The sequence below is a fragment of the Aspergillus clavatus genome, genomic scaffold, assembly GCF_000002715.2.
Source record: "Aspergillus clavatus NRRL 1 1099423829800 genomic scaffold, whole genome shotgun sequence".
Lineage (NCBI taxonomy): Eukaryota > Fungi > Ascomycota > Eurotiomycetes > Eurotiales > Aspergillaceae > Aspergillus > Aspergillus clavatus.
This window is the reverse complement of record NW_001517099.1, coordinates 387357-404089: the sequence shown is the minus strand read 5'-3', so window position 1 is coordinate 404089 and position 16733 is coordinate 387357. Positions and strand designations below refer to the sequence as shown.

At 47.3% G+C, this 16733-nt stretch overlaps 7 protein-coding genes across 7 annotated transcripts; 4 read left to right on the top strand and 3 right to left on the bottom strand.

The window, feature by feature from the left end:
• Positions 1-161: 161 nt before the first annotated feature.
• Positions 162-1293, top strand: ACLA_046310 (3'-5'-exodeoxyribonuclease; the record flags this gene model as incomplete). Its single annotated transcript, XM_001271591.1, has 4 exons — positions 162-236; positions 316-439; positions 503-993; positions 1045-1293. 4 exons carry the CDS (start codon positions 162-164, stop codon positions 1291-1293), a joined length of 939 nt encoding a protein of 312 aa, XP_001271592.1.
• A 1095-nt stretch (positions 1294-2388) lies between these two features.
• yphA (tyrosine phosphatase family protein) lies at positions 2389-3267 on the top strand (the record flags this gene model as incomplete). Its single annotated transcript, XM_001271590.1, has 4 exons — positions 2389-2443; positions 2515-2683; positions 2735-2930; positions 2986-3267. The coding sequence occupies 4 exons, from the start codon at positions 2389-2391 to the stop codon at positions 3265-3267; spliced, it is 702 nt and encodes a 233-aa protein (XP_001271591.1).
• A 516-nt stretch (positions 3268-3783) lies between these two features.
• Positions 3784-5591, bottom strand: ACLA_046290 (uncharacterized protein; the record flags this gene model as incomplete). The annotated part of the gene is made up of 3 exons (XM_001271589.1): positions 3784-4542; positions 4615-5250; positions 5322-5591. 3 exons carry the CDS (start codon positions 5589-5591, stop codon positions 3784-3786), a joined length of 1665 nt encoding a protein of 554 aa, XP_001271590.1.
• Positions 5592-5851: 260 nt separating this feature from the next.
• Positions 5852-7770, top strand: ACLA_046280 (putative amino acid transporter; the record flags this gene model as incomplete). Its single annotated transcript, XM_001271588.1, has 4 exons — positions 5852-6775; positions 6829-6988; positions 7106-7310; positions 7377-7770. The coding sequence occupies 4 exons, from the start codon at positions 5852-5854 to the stop codon at positions 7768-7770; spliced, it is 1683 nt and encodes a 560-aa protein (XP_001271589.1).
• A 980-nt stretch (positions 7771-8750) lies between these two features.
• ACLA_046270 (uncharacterized protein) lies at positions 8751-11884 on the top strand (the record flags this gene model as incomplete). Its single annotated transcript, XM_001271587.1, has 7 exons — positions 8751-8792; positions 8872-9037; positions 9093-9363; positions 9419-9588; positions 9648-9690; positions 9740-11268; positions 11343-11884. 7 exons carry the CDS (start codon positions 8751-8753, stop codon positions 11882-11884), a joined length of 2763 nt encoding a protein of 920 aa, XP_001271588.1.
• Positions 11885-12700: 816 nt separating this feature from the next.
• ACLA_046260 (RAD52 DNA repair protein RADC) lies at positions 12701-14793 on the bottom strand (the record flags this gene model as incomplete). Its single annotated transcript, XM_001271586.1, has 6 exons — positions 12701-13701; positions 13752-13929; positions 13989-14168; positions 14243-14329; positions 14414-14714; positions 14786-14793. 6 exons carry the CDS (start codon positions 14791-14793, stop codon positions 12701-12703), a joined length of 1755 nt encoding a protein of 584 aa, XP_001271587.1.
• A 377-nt stretch (positions 14794-15170) lies between these two features.
• Positions 15171-16234, bottom strand: ACLA_046250 (putative UBX domain protein; the record flags this gene model as incomplete). Its single annotated transcript, XM_001271585.1, has 3 exons — positions 15171-15674; positions 15736-16082; positions 16150-16234. 3 exons carry the CDS (start codon positions 16232-16234, stop codon positions 15171-15173), a joined length of 936 nt encoding a protein of 311 aa, XP_001271586.1.
• Between the last annotated feature and the right edge of the window lie 499 nt (positions 16235-16733).

Genomic DNA, 16733 nt, shown 5'->3' with positions numbered 1-16733 from the left:
ATCGATGTCTACCTATGAGACGAATATGGACTGGTAGTATTGCAGGTTGGCTCACAATCACAACAGTTTCCAAGAACATTCCGTTTAAATCTTTGTATACAAAAGTTCCTCAGAAAATCTGTTATTCTACCCAATCAGGCGATATCACACCCAAGGTCAAAATGAGTGACTCGGACAAGCAGTTGAGATACGTTGATGCAAGTATCTTTTCAAACTCAAACTACTTACTCGGGAATGTATGCTAACAGCGGTGCTATTTAGATTGGCATCAACCTTGGGGATCCAGTGTTCCGAGGAGAATATCATGGTAGACAGGTACACGAAAATGATCAGGACGATATTATTCAACGTGCTCGTGATATCGGATGCACCAAGTTTATGGTGACAGGCTCAGATCTAGTAGAGTCTCGACATGCCATCGAACTTGCTAAGAAATACCGTATGTCGGCTCAAGCCCCTTCCATATCATGGTACCACCAAGCCTGACACGCTTGACTGCCAGCGGGATTCTGTTATGCAACTGTTGGTGTTCATCCCTGCCAAGCAAAGCTTTTTGATGAATTTCCCGGCGGTCCAGCGAAGATGTTGGAGGAGCTGCGGTCTCTTGCCATTGAAGCAAAGGAGTCTGGAAATGCTGTGGCCTTCGGCGAGATTGGTTTGGATTATGATCGACTGTTTTTGAGCGCGAAAGAACCCCAACTGAAGTATTTTGAAGCTCAACTGGATCTCGCAGTGGAGATACAGCTTCCTCTTTTCCTTCATTCCCGGGCTGCTAGTGAAGACTTTGAGAAGTTACTGGCGCCCAGGCTAGAGAAACTTCCCAAGAGAGGTCTGGTGCATAGTTTTACAGGAACAATGGAGGAGATGCAGCGGATGGTGGCACTTGGTCTGGACGTTGGTGTCAACGGTTGCAGTCTCAAGACGGATGAGAATCTGGAAGTGGTAAAAGCTATTCCACTTGATCGAATTCAGATCGAAACAGATGGGCCTTGGGTATGCAATATTCCCGTACTAGATAATTACTTATTGACTTTGATATATCAGTGCGAAATTCGGCCTTCCCACGCATCTTCAAAGTACCTGCAAGGCGCACCTGCATTGCCAAAGGCAGTTAAGAAGGAGAAATGGCAGAAAGGACTCATGGTCAAAGGCCGCAATGAACCTATTGCGATTGCCCATGTCGCATGGGTTATTGCTCAACTGAAGGGAATTACAGTCGAGGAGGTTTGCGAGGCGTATGCTTATCAGATTGTGATCTTCATGGCTTCCAGATGGCTGATTTATTTCTTTTAGGGCGTGGAACAACTCAATCCGAATGTTCGGACTCGGGGAACAAGGATCGTAACTCTTTACTCAACATGCTCTGATGCTCTTCTTCAGGTTGGAAAGACTCAGTCATACCTCCGTGGGCTTTCTATTTTACCAAATCGACGTCTTTCAATTGGCTACACAGAAGTTGTGGTTTTGATTTGTGCTATTTATACCCCCATTTATGGCCATCATAGATTAGAAAAGATCGCAAGCGTGTTTTGAAAAGTCTGCTTCCTGATCTTGATGAATCCTCGACTATGCATCTTATGGAATAAAGCTCTATTTTCCCTCGCTTGAGGCGTCATAACCCGCAAATGATGTTGTCTGATGATCAAAGGAACGATACCAATGCCAAAGAGAAGACCAAATGTGAGTGTTCCCCTCTACCATGCTGCCCTGGATGAAAGGTAGAACAAACCAGGCTAGACATCATCTTTGTTCAAGTGTGATGTTGTGACAGAAGCACGTTGTCGTGTTTTCTACCGTCTGTTAATGGATGGTTTGAAACAGGCTCCCCCACATAAAGGAGCAATACAGGTCTTCCTGAGGATATCCCCAGATCATGCTCTTGCTAGCGCAATTTGTCATGGGCATCATTATTCACCCTGTTGACACTCCTTCTGCCAGCTCACCGCCCCTGTCTACTGCTTAAACAGTCTCATCTCTCTCTTTCCTGTGTTTCCAAGAACATACACTTCTTATTACTCCTTCTCCCCCTTCTCCCTTGCTCATCCAACTTGACGCTCGAAGTTTTCGATCTCTTATTCATCATGGCGTCTCGTCAAGCTCTTTTATCTGCTTGACGACCTGTTTCGCAGGCCATCCTCCCACTTCCTGAGTATAGTTCGTATGGCTCTGTCCGTTGTCGAAAGCACTTTTCACAAAGCTTCCTCCTGACACTTGTTGACTATCTATCCTTGGACTGATAGCCACACTCGAAGGAGTTGCCCTTCGTTACATCTCCCTAATCGAAAATAAAAAGGGTCTAAAGGAATCAGGCGATCGGAGAAGCATCTGATCATACTAGACGCGTCAAATTCTAGAATTTGCTCATCTTTTGCAGGAAAGAACTTCCAGATGGCTATGCCACTCACTGAAAAGGCTTCCAATGGTTCCCTTAAGGGCAGAGGTGGTGAGTCTATTACCGCCGTTGGCCTGCCATTTGTGCTAGATACATTTGACTAATCAGAACGCGTCGAGCAGGGGAGAGAACTCATCTGAGAGATAAATCAGCTACAGAAACTACTGATGACCTTGATGCTGAAACACTGCCCCTCAATTTTGGGGAAGTCGTCCAGGGCATCTATAGAAGCAGTTTCCCCCAGCCATGGCATCTTCCTGCCCTCAAAAAGTTGAACCTCAAGATGATTGTGTATGTTGTATTCACACTGTACCGAACGTCTTACTTATGCCAGCTGTTCAGGACATTTGTCGAAGGTGAATACACAAGAGATCATCAGGTCTTTCTCAAAGAAAATGGCATTGAGCATCGCCGCATTCTGGTCCAAGCCAACAAAGATCCCGCGGTCCGTACACCAGATCACATCGTCAACTACATCCTGGAGATACTACTCAACAAAGCCAACCATCCAATGCTTGTGCACTGCAACAAGGGCAGGGTAAGCCCACGAGAATGATCTTACCCTAGAATGCTTCTGGCTAAACTTAACACAGCACCGAACCGGTTGCATTATCGGCTGCTTCCGCAAACTTCAGGGGTGGGATATGGCAGCCATCATTGAAGAATACCTTAATTTTTCTTGGCCTAAATCCAGATCTCTGGATGAGATATTCATTACACTTTTTGACGAGACTAGGCTCAGACCCCTTGCGCTTTCTGTTGATGCGCCTTCCTGGCCAGCCGGCATGAGACCCGGTCCCTTGCGCGAGGACTCTGGACAGGATGAAAACATTCCGAAGCGTCGTATCCATTCTTCAGTCAACGAGTTCAAATAAACAGTTTAATATCGCCTGAATAATGAGTGAATGACTGCTGCGCATCACTTGCTCGACTACGAGTTCTCTGAGACATAATACTGTGAATTTCGAAATGATCTGGGTCATTGGAGTATGGAGCAACAAACGCGGCCATTGAATGGAGTGGGTTCATCTGATGGTGTTCATGATATGATATTCTTTCCCAGAGACTCTGCGTTCGATACAGGAGTATGTCTGGACTGTGGCGTTGGGAATGGTAAACCTAAACCATTTCCATTCCCGAGATCATTATCTTTCCTTCTCAATGAGATAGATAGATGAAATGGAGGGTATCATGCTCTAGTTTTTCGCATTTTTTTTTTAATGATACTATTCCCAAACTCTGAATGGTAGAGTTTATTTTTGATCCATGGCAAGACGCTTTAAGGATTTTCAATTTAGTGTTTTTCACAGGGTACGCCTGAATTGCTGGTGGGTTATGTAAGAATGCATCGAATGTATATATTTGAAATTTTGGCCGGACATGAAAACAGCTCAATAGTCGTCACATAGCATAAAATCGTAATCCTCAACAATGGCCTCAAGGTTCTCAGAGATACTTGTGGCGCTGTGAGTAAGAATCGGTGGGTCTGAACCTTCGTCTTCAAAGAAATCGGATACAAGCATTTCACTGTCGCTAATAGAAAGCCGGCACGATAGTTGCTCTGGCAGATAGTCTAACGAGTCGGATGATTTGACAGGGAAGCAATTGAGCATTATTTGATTTGGCCAGGTTTGATCGATTTCTGTATCGTCATGCTCTAACATGTCGGCTAGATCAAGCGAGCCATTTCCATCAAGAGACAAGAGAGAACTGATGTTGTCGCTTATGTTGTCATCCTCTTCGAATGCGAGGCTGTCGTCACTGGTATCTATGTAGTGGTCAAAGTCGTATATCCCCTGATCCTCAATATCATGAGTATCATGAAGCTCGTCCATGCCCATCCCCAAGAATAGGTCATCATCCACAGCTCTGTGACTGTGAAAAGAACGATCAAGGGTGTCCAGCAGATTTGATTTCCGCAAAGCTTGAGGATTGTATAGCTGTTTCTGGGCGATTTTCCAAAGAGCCGTTCGTATCGCCGTTCTCACATGAGTTGTTTGCAGAGATTGAGATGTTGCTGCAACTTGAGGACAATTGAGACCTCGAAGATTTTCAATCTTTCTTTGTAAAATTGGATTTTCTGTTGTTTTCAGCATGAAAGTCAGAGACTTGGCAATCGAAGGGATCAAGTGCGATCTTTGACTGATAGCCTGCGAATGGAAAAAAAAAAATCTGTTAGCTATATCTTCTTCTTGCCTCCCATATCTGGCTGAAGTCATTACCTCTCGGTATCCTAGGCTGAACACTGACGGTACCAAGCGAGACAGAGGTCGGAGACGATTATCCTCTAGGTCAGACTCGTTCGCCCGCCGAGAACAGCCAGCAAAAAGTGAATGAAAGCTTTTTGAGAAAAGATCATAGAAACATTGATAGATCTGACTGTGGCATTTTGTCTGCTGTGTGAAGTTGTCGTCGATGGCCGCGAGTTCTTCGGGAAAGGCCAATGCGTCGTAGTACCCATGCTCATCCACAAATCCAAGCTGCATTACAGATGACTCCCGACAAAAGTCCTCATCTAGCAAAGTATATGAGTTGTTTGGACTGGCTACCAACCTCTGAAACCGTGTCGTTGGCGGTGATTCAGATTCCACTGAAAATGATCTCGGTATATCTTGTCTCGGGCTGGAGTATTCCAGGAGAATGGTAATCGAAGATAAGCAAGCCGTAACAACTGTAGGTGGAGGAGCAGCATCGCTTACGGCTCGCATTGTAGCTGGTATTCTAGTCATCTTTGTGGTTGTGGATCTTCCGGTCTTCCTGCGTAATCCAAAAGAGTGTCGAAGGGTGTCTGAAGGGTGCGGCTCGACTGAATGATTAGAGCTTCTGGGCACGATAGCAAGATCTAAATCCGACCAAAGCTAAGAGGACTTGTTAACACAACGTCATGACCAAGAACCTGATGAGTGACTCCCTTCTCACAGGTACGTACTCTCAAATTGCAAAGCATATCTCCAAGGAGTGATGAGAAAACTGCAACCATCGGGAGAGTCTGGTCTCCGGTGGTAATGAGGTGCATCTTAACCTCTGGGGCTTGAATAATCCATAACTCTGCAGACTGGATCAGTTGTTCTAGATTCTGAGTTTGTACTGAGCTCCGAACTCTCTCGTAGAATAACTCTACTGATGCATGCAGCATGAGATTCAGATCTAGAATATAGGAGCGGAAGTTGGCTTGCCCTAAATCAATCGAGTGGGCCATGCTTCAAGGTAATAGGGACTCTTCATCAACCAGATCTCTGGCACTTAATGGTGCATACTTCTGTTCGTTATGTGTAGGTACCTGACGGATGTTTCCAATATCTGGAAGTATAGAAGAACAGCGTGATGTGATTGGATAATCCCAGTTCTTTGTTTGCTTATCGATAAGACTCATCACGTGTGTTTTTACGTGGTTACTTGGCCCCCCAACACCATCCGATGATGAAAGATGCGACATTACCATGATATTCAAATTCAGCAATGCAAGAGGATGAAGAACGGGAGTCTCTACTACTTGGAAATCATGGACCAGTCGAAGCGGAATCTCACTCGCTGCTGCTTGATTCCTCAAACGAAGAAGCCGACTTAGCAGTTTATCCTGCTCCAAGTCCATCCCTGATCTCTCCCTCTGCTCCCCCGAATGCTCACAAGTACCGATCGTCTATATCTCAACCAACACCAGATGGATCGCGCCGTACTCCTCGGACGACGAATCGTGTCCGATTTGATATTGAAGAAGAATCTGAAGAGGAACAGCACCTTAACGGCCCCACGCGCGACTCGGAGGACTCCTGGCTGGAGGAAGAAGACTATGCGCGGCCGAATGCAACCAGGTCAGGGAGAGGGAGTAGAGGCCAAATGGTTCCTCTCCTGACGGATATAGAAGCCCCCAGCGTGACCCTTGCGACTTCCGACGATTTCTTTCCCGAGGACCATCTCGAAAGTGCAAGACCAAGGAGTGGAATGCGAATGGCGTTTATGAACATGGCCAATAGTATTATTGGAGCTGGTATCATTGGCCAGCCTTATGCGCTTCGGCAAGCTGGTATGACCATGGGAATTATACTCTTGCTGGGACTCACTGTCGCAGTGGACTGGACGATCCGCTTAATCGTGGTCAACTCCAAGCTGAGCGGCGCGGATTCTTTCCAAGCGACAATGCAGCACTGCTTCGGGAAGAGTGGTCTGATTGCAATTTCTGTTGCTCAATGGGCTTTTGCCTTTGGTGGTATGGTTGCATTCTGTATTATCGTTGGTGATACTATACCGCATGTCTTCAGCTCCCTGTTCCCTTCTCTCAGAGACATGTCCTTTCTTTGGCTCCTCACGGACAGGAGGGCTACCATTGTTCTTTTTGTCTTGGGAATTTCATATCCCTTATCCCTGTACCGAGATATTGCAAAGGTACAGTTCATATATTCGGTGTAGTGGACGATCTTGAGCTGACTGTCTGACAGTTGGCGAAAGCGTCCACTTTGGCGCTCATCAGCATGACGGTCATTGTCGTCGCTGTAATTACACAAGGATTTCGTGTCCCTTCTGAATCCCGCGGAGAGGTGAAGAGCCTGCTTTTTATCAACTCGGGATTCTTTCAGGCGGTTGGAGTGATATCGTTCGGTACGTTGAGCTCATCTTGGGATTTTGGGACTTACCACTAATTGACTATAGCTTTTGTTTGCCGTAAGTGCCTTGTGGGCTGATATTTGGAGCGAGCTCTGACTGACCATCCGAAAGATCACAACAGCCTCTTGATTTATGGTTCCCTCAAGAAGCCTACTATGGATCGCTTTGCAAAGGTGACCCACTACTCAACTGCGGTTTCACTCTGTATGTGCCTTACTATGGGCATCTCGGGCTTTCTTTTCTTTGGGTCCAATACGGAGGGCAATGTGCTCAATAACTTCCCGTCGGACAACATCATGGTCAACATAGCACGACTGTAAGCCTTCCGACGTACACCAATGCTATGTAGATGTCTTTTCAGCTAACATGATTCGTCTCACAGCTGCTTCGGCTTGAATATGCTCACGACATTGCCTCTGGAAGCCTTTGTTTGTCGATCAGTCATGACCACCTATTACTTCCCCGAGGAACCATTTAACATAAACCGACACTTAATATTCACAACGTCCCTGGTGGTGACCTCTATGGTTATGGCGCTGATTACTTGTGATCTCGGGGCTGTGTTTGAACTCATCGGCGCGACAAGTGCTGCTGCACTGGCATATATCTTCCCTCCACTATGCTACGTCAAGCTAAGCAATGCGAGTCGAAGAGCTAAGATACCTGCATACCTGTGCATCGTATTTGGAATTACCGTGATGGGAGTTAGCTTGTTGCAAGCTATAGCAAAAATGATAAGCAGTGAGTCTACATCATCGGCACCTCTATCCCAATGAAAGCGAGTCGTTAACTTGCCATTCTTGCCCCTACAGACGTGGGTGGCACAAAGTCCTGCAGTGCTTAGCAGCTGATAAGCATTGCTAAGGGCATGCAAGATTCCAATTTGGGTCTTTTGACCAATAGACATCCTATCTGGCTCTCCGAGCCATTGTATATATACAGAATCAATTCCCGAATCTTCACCGAAGGCGTACTGACATAACATGATAGCTTGTGCTCTACTTCTTTGTTCTGCTGTAGTCATTGTGGGATTCGGGGCCATTTCCATGTCTTCTAGCTGCATAAGAGACAGCTTTCGGTTCCATGCTGGTTTGAGAGCACACTGCTTCTAGTATGAAGACTTCTTACGGGCCTATGTACAACAATAACAGATAAGTTCTGGTTTGTGCTATCTCCCAAATCTAAGACACACATCTCACAACCTCTGTTTCAATCGATACGATCCTTCCACTTTGGCACCGGGATTCGTTTGCAATGTGACGCCGTAGCAACAAACCCTCCTGCATCCCCTTCTTCTTTGTCTTTTTATTCTTCATACGTTTCCTCTCTGAAATCTCTGTATCTCATCCAATCCTTTCCACGTTCATTGCTCCCTTTATCTTATTTGTATCAAACTGTTCTCTCTCACACCTGCCATAGGCATGAAATCAACAATCACCACCCTAACGGACACTTTCTAAGTATTCGGAAGAGCTTCTCTTGGGGCTTCTGAGGAGACTTCCAGACTTGGCTGGCAACCAAAGGGTCTCGTGTTACGCATATCTCGAGTTGACTCTCGCAAGCGAGCTTAGTACCTATCCAAACAGGACGGGGTGATTCATCTGATGCACTTTCAAAGATTCATTTACTTTTCATAATCCGTCGCTTGATCTGTTGATTGTTTCTACCTTCTAAATAAAACAGAAGAACGAATCTTCCTTATCGTTTCAACCCATCTTTGCGCGTCAACATCGCAGACGAGTACCGAATCAACAATATGGATGATGAGGCGACTGAGCGCTTGAAAAGGCTCCAAATGGTGAGAGCTCGCCTCTTTATGACCCATGATTGATTATCTTAACTGGAATGTTGCTAACGCAAGTTGTGGGTGTGTTTAGGAGGACCTTGGGACGCTTAGAAGAGAGCACATCTCAACTGCAGATAGCAAGAGTTTTAGGAACATTCGCTTGAAGGATATTGAAGCTACTCGCATGTCCAATGTCGCCGGGACAGACGCAGAGCGTGTTGCTAAAGCAAACGCACCACGCCTCAACGCTTGGGCTAGTGAGTTTTCCTCTCTGTACATTCAGAGACTTGACTTTGACTGAACGCCTTGAAGACGTGTACAAAGAGATAGGTGATACCCAAGAATTGGAGCAATTGGACAGCCTCCTCGATGGCCAAAGCCATCGCCTTCAACTGCGTGCTGTAATACAAGAAAGTGGCGGCCAATCTTATTCAAAATCTGTCCAAAAGAAAGACAATTTTCTCAAGGCCGCTGAACGAGCCCCAAGTGGTCGCTCTATATCGGCAAGAGGCTCGAAGATATCTGGCCGTGGCGGAGGAGTGATCGGAACAAGAGGTCGTGTCACAAAACACCCTGCACCAACGTAAGTGCTGAAAGCCATGAGCTTGATTATGAACTTGTCCTGACTCCTGAAATAGTGCTCAGCCTCAGGCTTTACAACAACCTGTTGTCTCGAAGTTGGGTAACTATCTTGTTGAATCACCTCATTCCAGAAAGCGCCTCCAAGATCCTGCTCTTGATAGTAACAACGACTCTCCAAGAAAGGGCCGGGAAGAATATGCTCGTAAAGTTCAGAGAGAAACTAGAGGTAGGAATTGCGGCCTTCTTTCGTGTTTGGAGACATGGCTGACCTATACGACCATAAAGGAGTGAAGAGAGAGCTTGCCTCCTTGAAAAAGAGACGACCTATGTAAGTCCTATACCCGCTCAATCTCTCAGCGCATCTAAAACTCAAGTAGATCCAGAGCAGATTATTCACGGATTCTTAGTCCTCCCGAAAGTTTTCTTGCTGTGGCTCGCAACCTGGTCAGCGCCAAAACTCCAAGTTCGTCTCCACCTTCGGTGACTAGCAAAAGCCATGAAGCAGAAGCCAGAACTATCGGCCTGTCAGAAAATGCCCACTTCCAAAGCCTTGAGTTTATTAGAGAGCATAAAGACAATGCTGCAGCTCAGGTGTATGATGAATCCGTTGTGTCTTTACTCTCCGAACGAGATTCAGTGGCCGTTGCCACGCCTGCCTCGTCTGATAACGGCCAATTTGTGCAAGGCATCATAGTCCCGACGTCTGGTGCAGCAAATGAGGAAGGCCAGCGTCCTCAGATATTGAGCCTGGCATCTTCAGAACAATCCCCTTCTGGCCCTGCAGACCTGAAGAACCAAGACAAACCACGAACACAGAGCGATGGGCCACTAAGCCACTCTACCGAGCTTCGAGAACCAGATTCAGCAGTTCAGTTCATAGAGCAAGAAACTCCTAGTAGCCCGGCTGAGGTGTCAAGTGAAGTTCTGCTTGACTTCGACTCGACCCCTCCAAATAAAGAAGTGCTGGATGCCCAAGATCGCCGATTGATGAGTCCGGCCATGGAAGATTTGAAAGGGATCTATTTCCAGGACTATTCTATACCAGTTCCAGCCCAGAAACCGGTAGTACCCGAATCCAGTGAGGTACAAGCCGAGACAGTTGATTTGAAGGACTCGTTGAGACATAGCGAAGAAGAAAGCAAGAGTGAAAAGACGATTTCTATACAAGCTAAAGCACCCGTCGATCTGGACGCCATTCAGAAGAAGATTGCTGGGTTTTACAACTTCGTGGAGTCAACTTTCCGTCAACACGTGCCTGGGCATCTACAAGACGAGGATCTGCAAGCTTTGATCAAATACAAAAAGGAGCTCATAGACCAAATTCCATGGCCTAAACAGCCATCTCGAAAGACCCTTGGGCAAATCGCTGAGCAACATCAGGATAACATCACTTATCAGGAAGCTCCAACTATTATTTCTGAAAAGGAAAAGGAAACAGAAGAGTCTGAGATATTCTCCCCTGCATTGTCAACATCCTCTCTGGCTGAGAGCACACCTCTCAAAAAAGGATATGTATCATCTGGTCTACCTTTGGATGGCAGCCCCAGCCCATCCAGGTTCAACGCAAAGGCAATGCCGTTTTCCCCAGGAAATCTCTTCAGCAAAACCCAAAGGAACACTAGTTTCAGCGAGTATCGGGACCCAGACCCTCCCCTCTCAAGCGACTCAGAAACCTCTCAATCGCCAGTCGACCATCTACAGCGCACTCGTCAGCCTAGTAAGGATGGTGCTATTATGGGTTCACCGAGCCCAAGCACCGTTGAGGCCACACCACAGTCCAGACAGGACGTCCGTAAGCCTAGCGAGAGCCATATCTTTGGCGATCATCTACTACCAGGCAGACGTGGTGGCCAGGCTCAGGCACCTGGAATGGAGATATCGTCGGCAGAGAAGCCTCTCAATCATGGTAGGTTTTGACGTTTGTGATTACGACCTCAAAGTTAGTTCAGAACAGCGATAGCTGACTCGACGTTTGTCAAGGAACACTTCAACCACGGGTGAAGTTCTCAATTCCGTATCGGCCACAGGCTTCCGTTTTCATTCCTAAAGAAACCCTACTTACATTCGATAAGGAGGACGACCAGAACCTACTTGAGTCTAAGACTGCTAACATCGCTGGTCCCTCAGCTACCACCAAGGATACCTCTTCCAAGACTATGGCTTCAGTGCACGCTCTGGGAGGAACAGTATTCAATGTGTCGAATACCAGTGCGCTCACTAGTCGATCCGCTCCTAGGTCTGCGCCGGCCAATGTCGTGCATAATGCCACTCCAAAGTTGAGCGAACTGCAGCAGTCGATACATGCCCCAAAACCAAACCCACTGCAGCAGTCAGTCCCCTCTACAAAGCCGGACGCATTGCAGCAATCGAGATATGCTCCAAGACCGAACCCGCTCCAGCAGTCGATACATGCTCCCAAAGCCCAAGAAAGCAACACGCTTCAGAAGCCTAATGGACCATTTCGAGGTGGCATTGGAAGCTCGATCTACGCAAACCCCACAGAAGGACGTCCTTTGCGTTGAACCCCCGTATCTCCCGTTTGGGTGGTGATGAGTCTGCTTTTCTATGCGAACTTTGTATGACTATGCATTTATTGTTCATCCTTCACCCTTCGTGCCTGCGCTTTCCTTCTCCCGTCAAGTTCCGTACGTTCAACACCCTTCTTTCATGACTTGTATGATTTCCATTGTTATTCCCCCTTCTTCGACTTGCCCTTTAAAGGTACCCTTGCCCCGTTTAGTTAGAAAAGACAAATAGTAGGAAGCCTCAATCGTTTGATCTCATTGCTCAGTAGACATAATTCTATGGAATTATTGTGTGTGCTTTCATTCTCCAAGTATGTTTTCATTGTTGCCAGATAGTGACCTTGAAGGCCTCGGCATGGTGAAGATGTTATGGAACTTCAGATTGAGTGGGAAGAAAACAAACGATCAGCATCATTAAACAAGCCGAGGACTTTAACGCTAACGAGGCTGGTAGTTTTATACCTCAGCTCTTAACCCATCCTTGACTACTGATGAGGTACTCGATACATGCCAGGACCCATCAATCTACCCTCACACATGGACAAGATAGGTAGCTGTCTCAGAGTGAAGTTACTCAGTCATCAAGGCCAGCCGAGCAAATGGCATATGCCTGAGATCAAAAGAAAGGCATCGCTCTTTTGAAAAAATCTCACATAAAGACCATGACCAAATACAATCCACAACCCAGTATCTCTGATCCGTGATATCCCAGCCTTTGGCTCCTGAACGCCAGTTGCTCAATTGAATCTCTAAAAATATAAAAGGTAAATGCAATGTTTAATGATATATTAAACCCGCTTTATCAATTGTGATCTATTGTTGCTGCTGTTGCGGCGGTGCGGACGGTGCGGGATTCCCGTCAATCCTGGGCCTCTTGGGATCATTAGCACTAGCCACGGAGACAGGCCCGCTGCCTCCAGAAGCAGTTGCATTCGTCACGTCGTTTAAGGGAGGCCGCTTCCCATTCGTATTAGGGGGACCGAAGGCGCCCCGACTCGCGACGGCGCCGTTGACTGCTTGTTTGGGGTCTATATTCTGCCGCGTCAGGGGACGGTATGATGAGGTTGTTTGGCTTCGATTCATCATCGGACTGCCGGGACCAACGCCTGGAGCGCCGATCTTCCGATGCATGTCCATGGAAGGGTTAATGAAATCGCGCGTGTTGTTTGCAGCAGGTGATGCACCTGCCAGCATTGGTCTTGAGATGGGGACGCTCTTGCTATGATCAACACCAGCTGTCTTACGGATAGACGGGCTTTCAGCATGGGGGTCGAATTGAGGAGCGGTCACGGCAGTATGCGGATTCTCCCGCAGCAGGTCTACCGCACGCGCTGAGAAGAATGAAGCAGGTGGAATAGATGGCGAACTGGCTGGAGGAGCTGTGTCCTGAATTCTGGTATCCATCTCACGCTTGATGGGCACTTGAGCAGTTGTATTAGATAATGCTGAATCTTGACTGGTTTTTGACTGAACTGCTGGCACCACCCGGGCGTTTTGGAAATTCTGCTGTGGCCCTTGAGGAAGATGCCGCCTCTGACCTGCACATTGATCTTGTTGTGCGGGAGGATTTGGCCTTCCATTGATGGCAGGTGGCACGGAGGATTGTCTATTGGTGTATGAAGGCCTTTCTGGTTTCGAAGGGGTCACAACTGCTGGGTTTGGACGAGCAAGGTTGCCCTGGGCACCCCGGCTGAAAGGTTGAACATTCACCGGTGTCGGTGGCTGCGGCCTTGGCCGAGTCTCCGGCTCAAGTACTACCTCATCTGGGTTTCCGGTGGCAGCGACCCCGAAATCAGCTTCGTCAAATAGATCGCCTGACTGCCATTAGCGTGGACTTCTAACATGTTTAGTTGTTTGCACGTACTTCCAAACTCTCCATCACCATCCAATGCAGCAGTATTAATCGCACTGCTGTTCTTCACGATTGTTGCTGGGCGTGGTGGAAGGTCATCGTCCTCTGGAACGATCTTTGGTCTGATGGGCTCCTTCTTTATTGGGGCGAAGTCAGGATGCCGGTGTAGCTCGTCGACGTCCCATCTGGCCTGCAGCAGATATCAGTAAGCGGCGCTCTCTTAGCAGACGTTGTGGATAAATAACATACAGGGGCGGCCTTCACTTTGGTAACCTTTGACACATAATCCTTGTCGTAGATGCAGTTACCCAGCACATTTCCGAAGTTTCTCAGTGCACGTTTAAGAGCATCGGTGGTTCCTTCTTTTTTAGCCTTTTCGAAAGCCGCGGCTTTCCCCTTGCAATTTTCAATATGACCATAACCGATGTCCTAGCGTAATCAAGACTACGGTCAGCAATGGCGCGCCGGCTGATCATGTGGAAACAACCACCTTGAACACGTACTTCGTGAAAAGTTCCATCTTTCAAAGTCACCCTCACAATGACTGATAAGCCCAAACTAATCTTTCCAGTATGTTGACTCTCTTCCACCTGTTATTGAGGCAGGATTAGCCACATTTTCCATATTCTAACAAGAACTCGTTGTATTCCAATCGAAGACCCTCATCAACATACGAAGTCAATCTGAATATTCTGTATCGAACTGGACCAGCCATTGAAGCCGAAGACCTCATTTGCAAGATTGATACACTTATCCGCGGAGAGATAGTGCACTTTTTGACCTGCAGCACCAGGCCGCGAGGAGATGTACTCGGGGCCTAGTTTCTTATCAAGGCGTGCTTGTAACGTGGCGATTTCTTGTGCTGTATATTCGCTGATTCGTCGCTGAGGCTCTTCAAACGGATTACTGGATATGTTTCCTGTCGAGTTTGGCATCGTGACACATGCTGGGCCACCGCGGTGCTGGTCGCCAACACTAGGGAGTGAGACGCGATTAGCTCCAATCAACATGGCAAGGTGGAGGACCGTGATGGTTTGTAGGCTTACGCGGGCATAACTGATGATATGGATGGGATGGGGTTATAAATCAGGTCATTGATTCTGCATGTAGCTATGCTTCGCTGAGATGATAAGCTTGAGGTGCTGTCTGTGATAGATTGGAGAGCACGAGACAAGTGAACGCGTGACCAAACACGGTCATATCGCGGTAACACGTGACTTTAATACGATTCACACAATGTAGCCTAACTTGCGCCGCTGATTGAGTCAAGCCGTGTGTTTCTATTTATTCTCTTCGACCTCGAATGTAACACTTCAAAAAGAACAGAATAATAAGGACAAAAATGTTCTCATTAACAATCGTAATCAGCTTGTGAGGTGGCATGTCGCTGGCATCATAAGCAGCGAACTTTGCCAATCACTTACGCAGCAGTCACTGAACGACGAGACTGGCGCTTGGAATAAGTCCAAGATCCTTGAGAGACTCGCCAAAGAACTCGGAGTCGAACACCTTTCTGGGAAAGTTTTGGACAAAGCTTTGGACTTCGAGACCGTCTTCCTGCTTCAGGGCTGTGGCGACCTCGAACAACGTAGTATCTACGGGCATTGTCTTCATGATGTTGCCTTTGGGCGTTTGGAACCTGAGTCGTGTTTCTGTGTAAGTGGATGCAGGCTTCGAAGCGACAGGTCCGGAAGCTGTCGCTGCTGGAGCAGCAGGTTGTGCAGGAGGCGCCATGCCAGCACGCTCGGCTCTTTCCTGTTCGGCCTTCCGTCGCCGTTCCTCCTTATCCGCTTCGATTCTAGCTTTGACGCGACGCTTTGCTTCGATCTCTTCCAGTTTCTCTTGCTTTTTCTTGGCTGCTTCTTTCATCATCTGCTTCCTCTGGAGTTCTTCCTTCATATCTTGGGATTCTTTCGTGCTCTTTCGTCGGATTTCCTGGATCAAACTCCGTCAGTGGTGACTCCTATAGTGGAAACCCTTCCCAGAATATATCTACCTCATTCCTCCTCTGATCTTCCTTGTCTTTTTCGGACTGTACTGCTCGCTTGGCGGCCAGTTTCTGTCGTAGTGCCTCCAGCTTGGCCTTCTTCTCCTCTTCCGTCAAAGGTGCAATCTCTTCTGTTGACTCAGAGAAGTCTACATGCCCAGATTTGGATGCATGAAACTCTGCCTGTGCCTGGCTGCGGAATTGCTTGCCACAGTCATTGCAGACCAGACTGCGGGGTTCTTCGCCAGGTTGTAATGCATGATCTTCCTCAGAATCTCCTTCCTTCGACCCAGCAGCCTTTATCTCGTCCAGAGACTTGTCTTGATTTTCTTCGAGCCATTCTAGAGCGCCCTGAACTAAGGTGTCACAAGCCAGACAAGATTAGTTATTTGCGATACGAGAATAGGTGAGGGGTAATCGTACGGCCACCAGTTTTCGCTACCGCCAGCTGTGCCCTCTCTTTATCAAAGCCCATTTCAATGAGCTGATCCAGATCTGAAGTAGCCATCTCGAGGGGTGATATGTGTTTCAGACGTGATTTTGAGTGCAGGGATCAAAGTGGTATGAGTGGTGAAGCTTGTAGTGTTGAGTTCAAGCAGCGGAAGCTGAGGATATCTGTCGATGCCGTAAGACAGTTAATTGAAAGATACAATAGTTTTTGAAGCTTTGCAGAAAGTAAGTAAACTCTGTTATATGGAGCTCTAAGGCCAGAGAAGAATTGGTTCAACAAAGAGGATTGAGGCCAGCTTATAAGTGACGTACCGTTAGCTATTTAGCTTTAGCGGCAAACATGCGGGATGGTCCACAATATCTACTGCGGAGACTTGCCAGAGGCCCCTTGATCTGGATCTCTTTGACTACAGACCCTTTCTCACTAAGGCTCTTGCTGCAAATTCCAATAGAATAGATTATTTTGAGCCCAGACTGGCGAAGTTCGCTAGGTTGTTGGCACACGTCGGCTGCTGAATTACGGGTACAATCGTTAGAGATGAAGTACGAGACTTCCA